The sequence below is a fragment of the Salmo salar genome, chromosome 11, assembly GCF_965601325.2.
Source record: "Salmo salar chromosome 11, fSalSal1, whole genome shotgun sequence".
Taxonomy (NCBI): domain Eukaryota; kingdom Metazoa; phylum Chordata; class Actinopteri; order Salmoniformes; family Salmonidae; genus Salmo; species Salmo salar.
The window spans coordinates 105889515-105901911 of NC_138301.1; the positions used below are offsets into that span (position 1 = coordinate 105889515).

Consider the following 12397-nt stretch of genomic DNA (forward strand, 5'->3'; position numbering starts at 1 on the left):
TCCAGATTAGGACTGCTGCAAATCAACGTTTATTGGTCGCATACACAGTTTGGCAGATGTTATAGCAGGTGCAGCGAAATGCTTACGTTACTAGCAGTAAAATGTCAAACTGCTCTCCAGGACCAGTGTTGTCTACCAATGGATTAGGTAACTGTTTTTGGTAAAAGGCTGGTTGTGGACATAGGATACACTAAAATTCACTCAATCACCCACCACACCAACCAGCATCCATTCTGACTCCCTTTCCTCAACAGCATCAAACACCCAATCTTGAATTCCTCAACAACAACAAAAGAGTTACGCCAAAGTCCTCTTTCTCGCTTCGAGATATAGAGAGATTGATGTAATAATAAGGCCCTCCTAACTCTCAATGTTGTCTCCACATCAGGTAGTCTGACTACCAGTCTTTTTGGCTAGCATTCCACTCCTTGTCACTCCAGTCTTTTAGGCTAGCATTCCACTCCTTGTCACTCCAGTCTTTTAGGCTAGCATTCCACTCCTTGTCACTCCAGTCTTTTAGGCTAGCATTCCACTCCTTGTCACTCCAGTCTTTTAGGCTAGCATTCCACTCCTTGTCACTCCAGTCTTTTAGGCTAGCATTCCACTCCTTGTCACTCCAGTCTTTTAGGCTAGCATTCCACTCCTTGTCACTCCAGTCTTTTAGGCTAGCGTTCCACTCCTTGTCACTCCAGTCTTTTAGGCTAGCATTCCACTCCTTGTCACTCCAGTCTTTTAGGCTAGCATTCCACTCCTTGTCACTCCAGTCTTTTAGGCTAGCATTCCACTCCTTGTCACTCCAGTCTTTTAGGCTAGCATTCCACTCCTTGTCACTCCAGTCTTTTAGGCTAGCATTCCACTCCTTGTCACTCCAGTCTTTTAGGCTAGCATTCCACTCCTTGTCACTCCAGTCTTTTAGGCTAGCATTCCACTCCTTGTCACTCCAGTCTTTTAGCTAGCGTTCCACTCCTTGTCACTCCAGTCTTTTAGCTAGCGTTCCACTCCTTGTCACTCCAGTCTTTTGCAAATGACATGAATGTCAAGGAGTGGAATGTAATGGCTGAACAGAGGGCAGCTTTTAAATAATTCCCACCTTTATATTCTATACAAATATATAAATATACAAAACCTTTGAACATGTTCTTATTATGAACAAGCGTTGGCATGCTAATTGACTCAAACTATTTGTCTCCTTTACATGCAAAACTGATATTTTGCCGAATAAAAGTAGGATCTGAGCAGTCGTGTGCATGAACTGTATGTGAGACTGTGTGTTCAGGTATTTTGGCTGGCAAAATCTGTTTGTGGTTTAAGCCACTCAAACAAACTTCATGTATTGTCAAGTTCAGGATATTGATACATTGGGTTTGATATATTGACAAATAGTTGAAAACAAAAGCCTATGAGTCACTTGAGCTTGGAACTGTGTAACAGCCATATAAGAACCAAACCAAGACCCGTTTCAACACGGGCTTGGTAAGGTGTTTCCCTTCCAAACCAAGGCCTTTTTCAGCAAGGGGCTGGTAAGGTATGCTTCCCCGAGGCCTACTACAGAAGGGGGTTGGTAAGGTATGCTTCCCCGAGGCCTACTACAGAAGGGGGTTGGTAAGGTATGCTTCCCCGAGGCCTACTACAGAAGGGGGTTGGTAAGGTATGCTTCCCCGAGGCCTATTTCAGAAGGGGGGTTGGTAAGGTATGCTTCCCCGAGGCCTATTTCATAAGGGGGGTTGGTAAGGTATGCTTCCCCGAGGCCTACTACAGAAGGGGGTTGGTAAGGTATGCTTCCCCGAGGCCTACTACAGAAGGGGGTTGGTAAGGTATGCTTCCCCGAGGCCTACTACAGAAGGGGGGTTGGTAAGGTATGCTTCCCCGAGGCCTACTACAGAAGGGGGTTGGTAAGGTATGCTTCCCCGAGGCCTATTTCAGAAGGGGGGTTGGTAAGGTATGCTTCCCCGAGGCCTATTTCATAAGGGGGGTTGGTAAGGTATGCTTCCCCGAGGGCCTGTTTCATAAGGGGGGTTGGTAAGGTATGCTTCCCCGAGGGCCTGTTTCAGAAGGGGGGTTGGTAAGGTATGCTTCCCCGAGGGCCTGTTTCAGAAGGGGGGTTGGTAAGGTATGCTTCCCCGAGGCCTATTTCATAAGGGGGGTTGGTAAGGTATGCTTCCCCGAGGGCCTGTTTCAGAAGGGGGGTTGGTACGGTATGCTTCCCCGAGGGCCTGTTTCAGAAGGAGGGTTGGTACGGTATGCTTCCCCGAGGGCCTGTTTCAGAAGGGGGTTGGTACGGTATGCTTCCCCGAGGGCCTGTTTCAGAAGGGGGGTTGGTACGGTATGCTTCCCCGAGGGCCTGTTTCAGAAGGGGGTTGGTACGGTATGCTTCCCCGAGGGCCTGTTTCAGAAGGGGGGTTGGTACGGTATGCTTCCCCGAGGGCCTGTTTCAGAAGGAGGGTTGGTGACGGTATGCTTCCCTTTTCACAATTCATCTGTCCCACCCACTCCTCTCTGCTGACCAGTGATGGAGAACCTGTGAGAGGGTGGGGGTCCATCACGATGGAGGGGCATTAGGTGTCTGGTATATTGACGCCTTGTCTTTCAACAGGTCCAGACACAGATGGCAGCTCCAGCTCCCTGTTAAGAGGACACAAGGAAACAGAGTGGTGAGTGACTCACACAGACTTGCTATAAATATCCTGTCTTCCATGGATCCACATCTGGTCATTAGCCCAGTTGAAGTCACTGGGTTTAAAGGTACAGGCTATTTTGTGCTCTAATACCTTGCATTGACTAAGCATTTCAAGATTTCAAGGCTAGTTAACTGCTGAAAGCGGTGTTTCATCAGTAAAACACCCGGCCATGCTATCGTTGTCTGGCTACGCAGCCTGAGCGCTCGACTTGGACATTCTGCTCTGCCAAATGTACTCAGATAAATCTGTCTCCCTACGGAGATAAAACCACAACAGTCATCATCAAAAACTTTGACTCAAATATCCCCTATTAGACAGGCAAATGGTCCCCAGTGGTATATCATGAACAGATAGATCCATTATCCTGCTCTCACCTTCTGGAGGTTCAGCCATAGCAGGGCTGAGACAGTACATGTGATAGCCTCTATCACAGTCATCACAGAAGAGAAGCTGGTCCTGGACAAAAGACAACAGGCTCATTATACAACACCATTTTTCAGCGCACCACTTCATTTTAAATATACAGTATACTTCATTTGTCCCACAGTAATACGTATGAAGCCTGCAGGTGAACTCACGTCGTTCTCTGAGGTGCCACAGATGTTGCAGCACTTGCACTCGATGCACTGCCAACGGTAGGTCTTCACTGCAGCCATCATCACAGGGGTGAACTGCAGGCAGGACGGGTGGCCTGGGTTGGACACAGAGAATGGGTGAACAAACTGTCTGCCGACATCATACTACTACTGTTCTTTGTAACTACGCCATCATGCATCCGACTCTGAACACACTCAACACCATCCTAAAGTAAAGTCTACCACTCACACATGCATTAATTTGCATGCTCATACAAATATACACAAATGGTCTCAAAGGCCTAGGTTAGCCATGTCTCTCAGGGTAAAGGCCAGGGTTGGAAGGCTTACCTGAACGTCCACAGTCTGAGCAGGACTGCAGCTCCTCTGACTGGCCCGTCTTCTGGTTGAGGGCTGAGTCTCCCAGGCAGAAGTCACAGTAGTTATTGGGTATCGCTAAACCATCTGGACCTTTCTTGGGTGCTGTAAGGGAGAAACACAGAATTAAATGATAAATATGGGTCTGCATTCAAAGGTTTCAAATGCATTCAAATGGCCACTTACTCTTGGGCTCCTCAGGCTGGGGCGGGGTGGGGGTGTGGACCTCAGGCTCCTCCTTGTCCCCGCCCTCCTCCTCAGCCAGGTGGGAGTGGGCGTAGTGGTAGCTCAGGCCCGGACGGTTCTTGTAACGCTTCCCACAGACTGCCAGAGAAACCCCCAAACACAACACTTGTTAAAACGAAACATACGTAAACCATTAAGTAGCATTCATACTAGAACGGAGTACATTTTTCTCCACTGAAAAATATCGCCTCGATCTGATCTTTATTTACTGATGAGGAAAATCATATTGATGCATTAGTGTCCACGTGCCTGGTCTAGAGCAATGACATGCTCACCCAGACATCCATCCATCCACTCAATCACCCTCTCTTATTTCTTCATCTGATACCTAGAGGGGCAAGATTACTGACTGGGTCAGCTCCCAGCCCCCATTACACCCCCTCCATTTCCAACCCTAGCCCCAGATGCAACACAATCTCCAACCCCAGTTCTCTTTTTTCCCCCTCTGCATTGTTGGGAAGCACCCGTAAGTAAGCATTTCACTGTCAGTCTACACTGGTTGTTTACAAAGCATGTGACAAATAACATTTGATTTGAACCTCAGGCCGCCTGTCTCTATGTGAGTCAGACCGCCAGTTCCAGGCCATTGTGCAGCATGGTCCATGGTGCAGAACCCAGGTTAGGCATTCCTCAACAATCTCTCCCCCTATGAGCACTCACATCAGGATCCACACAGCCAGCCCAGACATCAAGCTGGTTCAACACAAAAGCAGAGGCACTATTTCACTCTAAAGAAGCAGGTGAGGAGGACAAGACGAGTTAAGAAAAAAAGAAATGGAGCAAAGAAATGCAAATGAGACATTCAGTTAAGAGACAGATTATGACATGAAAGAAAACACAGACTACAGTTGATTGGCTGTAGTGTGTGCAATATGTGATATATGCCATTTAGCAGACGCTTTAACCAAACCAACACAGTCATGCGTTCATACATTTTACATATGGGTGTTCCCGGGAATCGAACCCACAACCCTGGCGTTGCAAGTGACATGCTCTAGCAACTAAGCCAAGATGTTCCTGAATACAACTACCTTTGAGTAGCCTAAATGTCATTTAGGATAAAATAATACAAAAGTACACTGCTTCTTAAACCGTGAGGTGGAACTCATGCACAGAGAAGGCATCTCCACACTACACATTCACAATCCACCCTCAAGCATATCAAGTTACTTATACTCTGAGTCAATTGAATTATACCTTGAAAATGAGACCTTATTCAGTGGACGAGGGGGAGGCAGCAACACTAACCTCAAAGCATTCTACATGTTATCTAACACACACCGAGAGAAAGACAAACAGGCAGTAAGCAGACTGGACGCAGAGGAAAAAGAATGAGAGAAATATACCTCGTCCAGAAGGTTGTGAAATATGCTTTTGTTTGAAAGTGTCTGAAAGAGAGAAAAGAGAGAAAAAGGAGAGAGAGACTCAGAGAAGTACGCTCAAAGACTGACAGCATAGAGAGAGAGACTCAGAGAAGTACGCTCAAAGACTGACAGCATAGAGAGAGAGACTCAGAGAAGTACGCTCAAAGACTGACAGCATAGAGAGAGAGACTCAGAGAAGTACGCTCAAAGACTGACAGCATAGAGAGAGAGACTCAGAGAAGTACGCTCAAAGACTGACAGCATAGAGAGACTCAGAGAAGTACGCTCACAAACTGACAATCAGAAAGACATCAACAACACCGAGTTTCATCTGCAAGGGAAGACAATTTCAGGAGTGAAAAACAACCGACTGTCCGCTTCCCAACAAGAGAGTTCCTAGGGAGTAAAGAGAGTAGGCCCCTCCTCCAAAGCCCATCTCCACTCCCACTGATCTCCTCGAAAGCCCATCTCCACTCCCACTGATCTCCTCCAAAGCCCATCTCCACTCCCCACTGATCTCATCCAAAGCCCATCTCCACTCCCACTGATCTCCTCCAAAGCCCACCTGCACTCCCACTGATCTCCTCCAAAGCCCACCTCCACTCCCACTGATCTCCTCCAAAGCCCACCTCCACTCCCACTGATCTCCTCCAAAGCCCACCTGCACTCCCACTGATCTCCTCCAAAGCCATCTGCACTCCCACTGATCTCCTCCAAAGCCCACTGATCTCCTCCAAAGCCATCTGCACTCCCACTGATCTCCTCCAAAGCCATCTGCACTCCCACTGATCTCCTCCAAAGCCATCTGCACTCCCACTGATCTCCTCCAAAGCCATCTGCACTCCCACTGATCTCCTCCAAAGCCATCTGCACTAGAGGTTGACCGATTAATCGGAATGGCCGATTAATTAGGGCCGATTTCAAGTTTTCATAACAATCGGAAATCGGTATTTTTGGACACCGATTTGGCGATTCTTTTTGTATTTTTTATTTTTTTTTAACCTTTATTTAACTAGGCAAGTCAGTTAATAACACATTCTTATTTTCAATGACGGCCTAGGAACGGTGGGTTAACTGCCTTGTTCAGGGGCAGAACGACAGATTTTTACCTTGTCAGCTCAGGGATTCAATCTTGCAACCTTACGGTTAACTAGTCCAACGCTCTAACCACCTGCTTTACATTGCAATCCACGAGGTTACGCGAATGCAGTAAGAAGCCAAGGTAAATTGCTAGCTAGCATTAAACTTATCTTATAAAAAACAATCAATCATAAATCACTAGTTAACTACACATGGTTGCTGATATTACTAGTTTATCTAGCCTGTCCTGCGTTGCATATAATCGCTTAGGTATACGTTGCTCCAAACATAAACATCAATGCCTTTCTTAAAATCAATACACAGAAGTATATATTTTAAACCTGCATATTTAGCTAAAAGAAATCCAGGTTAGCAGGCAATATTAACCAGGTCAAATTGTGTCATTTTGCGTTCATTGCACGCAGAGTCAGGGTATATGCAACAGTTTGGGCCGCCTGGCTCGTTGCGAACTAATTTGCCCGAATTTTACGTAATTATGACATAACATTGAAGGTTGTGCAATGTAACAGGAATATTTAGACTTAGGGATGCCACCCATTAGATAAAATACATAACGGTTCCGTATTTCACTGAAAGGAAAAACATTTTGTTTTCGAGATGATAGTTTCCGGATTTGACCATATTAATGACCAAAGGCTCGTATTTCTGTGTGTTATTATGTTATAATTAAGTCTATGATTTAATAGCGCAGTCTGACTGAGCGGTGGTAGGCTGCAGCAGGCTCGTAAGCATTCATTCAAACAGCCCTTTACTGTGTTTGCCAGCAGCTCTTCGCTCTGCTTCAAGCATTGTGCTGTTTATGACTTCAAGCCTATCAACTCCCAAGATTAGGCTGGTGTAATCGATGTGAAATGGCTAGCTAGTTAGCGGGGTGCGCGCTAATAGCGCTTCAAACGTCACTCGCTCTGCATGGGTAACGCTGCTTCGAGGGTGGCTGTTGTCGATGTGTTCCTGGTTCGAGTCCAGATAGGAGCGAGGAGAGGGATGGAAGCTATACTGTTACACTGGTAATACTAAAGTGCCTATAAGAACGTCCAATAGTCAAAGGTATATGAAATACAAATCGTATAGAGAGAAAATAGTGCTATAATTCCTATAATAACTACAACCTAAAACTTCTTACCTGGGAATATTGAAGACTCATGTTAAAAGGAACCACCAGCTTTCATATGTTCTCATGTTCTGAGCAAGGAACTTAAACGTTAGCTTTCTTACATGGCACATATTGCACTTTTACTTTTTTCTCCAACACTTTGTTTTTGCATTATTTAAACCAAATTGAACATGTTTCATTTTGTTTGAGGCTAAATAGATTTTATTGATGTATTATATTAAGTTAAAATAAGTGTTCATTCAGTATGTTGTAATTGTCATGATAAAAAAAAATATCTATATATATATATATATATATATATATATATATATAAAAATAAAATTGGCCGATTAATCGGTAGCGGCTTTTTTTTTGGGTCCTCCAATAATCGGTATCGGCGTTGAAAAATCATAATTGGTCGACCTCTAATCTGCACTCCCACTGTTCTCCAAAGCCATCTGCACTCCCACTGTTCTCTTCCAAGGCCCTGCTGGGACTCACTGTCACAGGAGTAAGGCTTGTCCTTGTCCTCCATTGCAGCCGCCGCAGCATCCAGCTTCTTCTTGGCACTGCTCACTCCACGACCCTAAGGACAAACACACCATCATACTCAATATCATAGGTACAGACATGGTGTCACACTGGACACATCCACCATTTCAGATCACATGCCCGTAACATTGAGTAAAGTGAGTTTCTCTTTGCTGTAAGTGGCTCTGGATAAGAGCGTCTGCTAAATGACTATGCTAAATGTAATGCAAAATGTACCATTAACAACAATTATTGGTTTAGAATAGCTTCACTCACCTTTCCCTTTCCTTTGCCTCTTCTTTTGGGGGTGTCCTCCTCATAGTCCTCATCCTCCAAGTCATCCAGGAAGTCATCTGGCTCCAGGACTCTCTGTATAGACAGAAGAATCCATGTTGCTGTAGTATCTAATGTCATTGGAGGAGTAATAAACTGTAAACCATGCTAGGTATCACACGATCCCTCCAACCACAGCAGGCTAAGGTACCTTTCTGACGCGTGCTGCAGGGGTGACTCCCCCACAAGTGTAGTCTGCCAGACTGGACTCCTCTTCTGGCCCTTGGAGCTCCGGAGGACCCCGCTTGTCCAGGGGTTCCCCCTTCAGCAGGGCTTCCAGACTGCTGCCATCAGATGATGACAGGGCATCCTTCTTAAAACCCAAGTCCAGTTCTACAGACAGGGAGAACCACAAACAACCTTTACAAAGGAGTGAAGAACCAACAGAAAACTCTGGCACAGAGGGGCACACAAACATGTCAACACAGTTATAGTGTTATTGAGTTGACCAGTATCCCATGATTAGGACGTACCTGACTTTAGAGGGGGGAAGACCAGCCGGGGATCCTCTGGGGGGAGGGCTCTTCGTTTCTTCCTCCACCTGCGGGATGGGTAGGTGTACAGCTGTCCTGGGGCCACTCCTAAGAGAGGACAGATGAGATGCACACTAACGTACCTAGACATTTATGTGGACCTATAAAACAGACATTAACTTTCACTTTATGGCCTCTCGAGTGGCGCAGCGGTCTAAGGCACTGCATCTCAGTGTTTGAGGCGTCACTACAGATCCGGGTTCGATCTCGGGCTGTGTTGCAGCCGGCCGCGACCGGGAGACCCATGAGCCGGCGCACAATTGGCCCAGCGTCGTCCGGGTTAGGGGAGGGTTTGGCTGGCTGGGATGTTCTTGTCCCATCGTGCTCTAGCGACTCCTTGTGGCTGGAGCTGTATGGTGTTTCCTCCTACACATTGGTGCCGTTGGTTTACAGTTTGACCAGTGTGGCTTGGCGGGGTCGTGTTTCAGAGGACGCATTGCTCTCAACCTTTACCTCACCTGAGTCCGTACGATAGTTGCTGCAATGGGATTGTAATTACCAATTTGAAATTGAATAAAAATATAAAATGTTACAAAAAAATTGAAAATTAGAAATTAGAAAAAGTGACTTAAATAGCTTAAATAGGTGAACACAATTTCTCCCGAGTGCTTGAACTACAGTGATCTCTTGTTTTCATCTCCAGATCATGAGAAGATGATGAATGATACTGCCAAGTGTTTAACAACTCCGATCCTCCAATACCCCCCAACAGTACACATTTATGTTATAGCCCTGGACACACCTCATTCAACCTGTCAGGGGCTTGATGATTACTAGAATCAGGTGTGCTTGTCTGGGCCACAACGAAAACGTGTACTGTTGGGGTTACTGGAGGACTGGAGTTGGGAAACACTCATATAGCCTACTACTCCAGGGTGTGAACTCAGTAGTTGAAATACTATATGTGACTTCAATTTGTGTAGATGTGTAATGTATTTACCTGGTGCCCTGTGTCTCTTCTCCATCCAAATGTAACAGTTGCTCTGCGCCACTCCAGTCTGAGAGTCCAGGAAGGGCATTCGGACACTCCTCTCGGCACATAGCCGGGCGTTGTAGTTATGGCACTGCTCCATGGCATCTCTGTAGCACTGCTCTCCCAGCCTTCACCCACACACCGATAGAGGAACAGGGACATGTTAGCACCAGGAAACACACTGCCTGTGTATACTGTTATAAGAATGATACATTTTTGTGGACCCCAGGAAGAGTAACTGCTGCTTCTGCAAAAGGATCTAAATAAATAAACCTTCATGCATCAGTTCAACAACTGACAGTACCTGGAATGTATCTCTACCATAAGAGGTTGGTATGGTATGTGTCCTACCACCTCTAAGACAAATCATGTTGTCTGAATTCTACTGCTCTAGCGCGCTGTAAAAGAGGCTTAAAATTGTTCAAACTTCAAAGCCTTTATCTATCACAGCCACAGCTAAAAACCTTTTGGTCCTGTTTAAGCTGGCACCTCGGAGAGGCAGGCAAGCAGACTACATCATCGTGTCCCTGAACTCAGTCACTGCTGAGAATGTCAGCAGTTGCTCTTTTGTTGGCTTGGCAACCGCTGTCTGCGTGGTTGGGAGTAGCAGCCTCTGCTGGCTCAGCTTTTCAACACGAATCAGCTTGAGTGAAACCTATTTTTTTACTTACATAAATCTGTCTTCAAAGCGTCGTAGCACTAAGACAATCTTAAATCCATTTTAGGCAAATGGATACAAAAGATTTCAGGAAAGTGGGTATGGAAAGAGGTCTATGATGGAGACAACAGGGGTGTATTAATTGTATTATTTGGGGAAGCAGGTAGCCTAGTGGTTAGAGCATTGGGCCAGTAACCGAAAGGTTGCTTGATCAAATCCCAGAGCTGATAAGATAAAAATCTGTTGTTCTGCCCCTGAACAAGGCAGTTAACCCACTAGACCGTCATTGTAAATAAGAATTTGTTAACTGACTTGCCCAGTTAAATAATGGTTAAATAAAAAATTACACAGGTGTTGTTGCGAAACGGTTTACTCAGAACTAAAATATTTTACAACGAAAACGAGATTTCTATTGGACAAATTCTGGTAGGTCCCTCCCCGCTGTTTGCTTCCATTTGGTTCTTAAACGGTAAATGGTTTCCGTGATTAACACACCGCAGTTCACGAGTTTGAAACATTTGTTGCATTGCATGACAGTCATTTATTTATTTATTTTTTGGTAGAATTTGTCTTGAAGAACATCTGATTCATATTACTCATCTTTTGGCAAAAGCTAGTTTTAACAATGCCTCAAGGACGTTCGTCATAGTGACTAATGCATTGCGGTGACATGGGTTTTCTGTTGGAAAGCTAAAAAAAAGAAAAACATGCATTCCATTTCCACATGAAAGCACCCCAGGACCACGAATACAGACAGTGTCAGCAGATATATTCATAATACTGATTGAACACCAGGACTTGAACTAATATCTAGCTTGAAGGACTACATTGTAAAACAACAGTAGCTATACGCACTGCAGCTAACTAAACTTAATAACCAAGTTGCCAGCTAACGTTAATGATTGTAAACTAACATGTCACCATCCCATCTCTCTCACCGTGGGTGTTTTCAAACTCGCGTGGAATTAGGATTATGGATGGAGTTGCGGATATGCAGTTCCTCGTGTACATTTGCTAACTAGTGCCCAACGTTTGGTTATATAATGATGACACTTGGTTATTTTCAAAGTGTTCAGTAACTAGTCTTCATACAAAAACACTTGACATATCAGGTCAGTTAAGCTATGTGTACTGACACAGTTTGAAACTGAGTTAGTTATTCGGTTCCTTTACCAAACATCTTAGACAATTTGCTATACCATTTAAATGTTTGTTACCACCGACCTTTACATTTAAACGTAAAACACATGTGCATACTTTAAGTAGCTAGGGGGAAAGAACATAGCTACTTACAGTTTTACAACATTTTCAACAACAGCCGCCATCTTGGTTCGCTTTTCCGTGAAAGTTGCGCCTGCGCAAGAAATCAGGAGGAAACCACTGAGGATTTTTTAGCACAATGTTATAGTGTTGCAATCATGCATCAAATTGAGTTCACAAAAAAAGCTAACAATCACTCATAGCTTAGGGCAGAGTACATTAGCCAGCGATGCAATTTCAGTAAATATGATTAATCATGTTTTCATTATTTTATTGGAAAATATGATACATGTATGACATGTCATTTAGACTTCAGTGTTGCTATTAAAACTGATTAAATGTACTACTTTTAGTGATATACAAAAATGTCCAGCAGATGGAGATGTAAACACATGGAAGGAAGGAATCATTCTGGGCATGGATTTCAAGGAGCTTTTCTGACATGTAAACTGTCAAACTCACTGAATGCTATCCACTTTCAGCCTGTCAGTGGCCCAATATTACTTATTACACCCAAGCAGAGGTCCAAACTCAGACCAGGGAGAAAGAGGCTGGCATTGGTCACTCTGCTCTAGGCAGGCCTTTCCATTCCGACTATGCCCTCTTACATCTGTGCATGCCATGCTTTTAGACCAAGACACACAGCTGGTGTTCCCAGCCAATGAGGGAGACAG

The 12397-nt window shown here is 44.9% G+C and overlaps 1 protein-coding gene across 2 annotated transcripts; it reads right to left on the minus strand.

Moving 5' to 3' along the window:
- On the minus strand, positions 1–11860 carry requ (Zinc finger protein ubi-d4). 2 transcript variants are annotated; one of them, NM_001173576.1, is given in 13 exon segments: positions 1–737; positions 919–1665; positions 1750–2622; positions 3053–3134; positions 3257–3369; positions 3605–3736; positions 3818–3955; positions 7937–8021; positions 8243–8335; positions 8451–8632; positions 8773–8880; positions 9773–9933; positions 11757–11793. In NM_001173576.1, coding segments are annotated over 11 exon segments (1209 nt in total). In that variant the 5' UTR covers positions 11789–11793; the 3' UTR covers positions 1–737; positions 919–1665; positions 1750–2539.
- Positions 11861–12397: the final 537 nt, after the last annotated feature.

Excerpts from the sequence above, each read along its gene's own strand:
- requ (XM_045688844.2), bottom strand. The coding sequence starts at position 11,788 with ATGGCGGCTGTTGTTGAAAATGTTGTAAAACT. Across the intron at positions 8,881-9,772 it reads GAAGAGACACAGGGCACCAG|GAGTGGCCCCAGGACAGCTG; the intron begins GTAAATACATTA and ends GTCCTCTCTTAG. Across the intron at positions 3,737-3,817 it reads CCAGCCTGAGGAGCCCAAGA|CACCCAAGAAAGGTCCAGAT; the intron begins GTAAGTGGCCAT and ends TCTCCCTTACAG.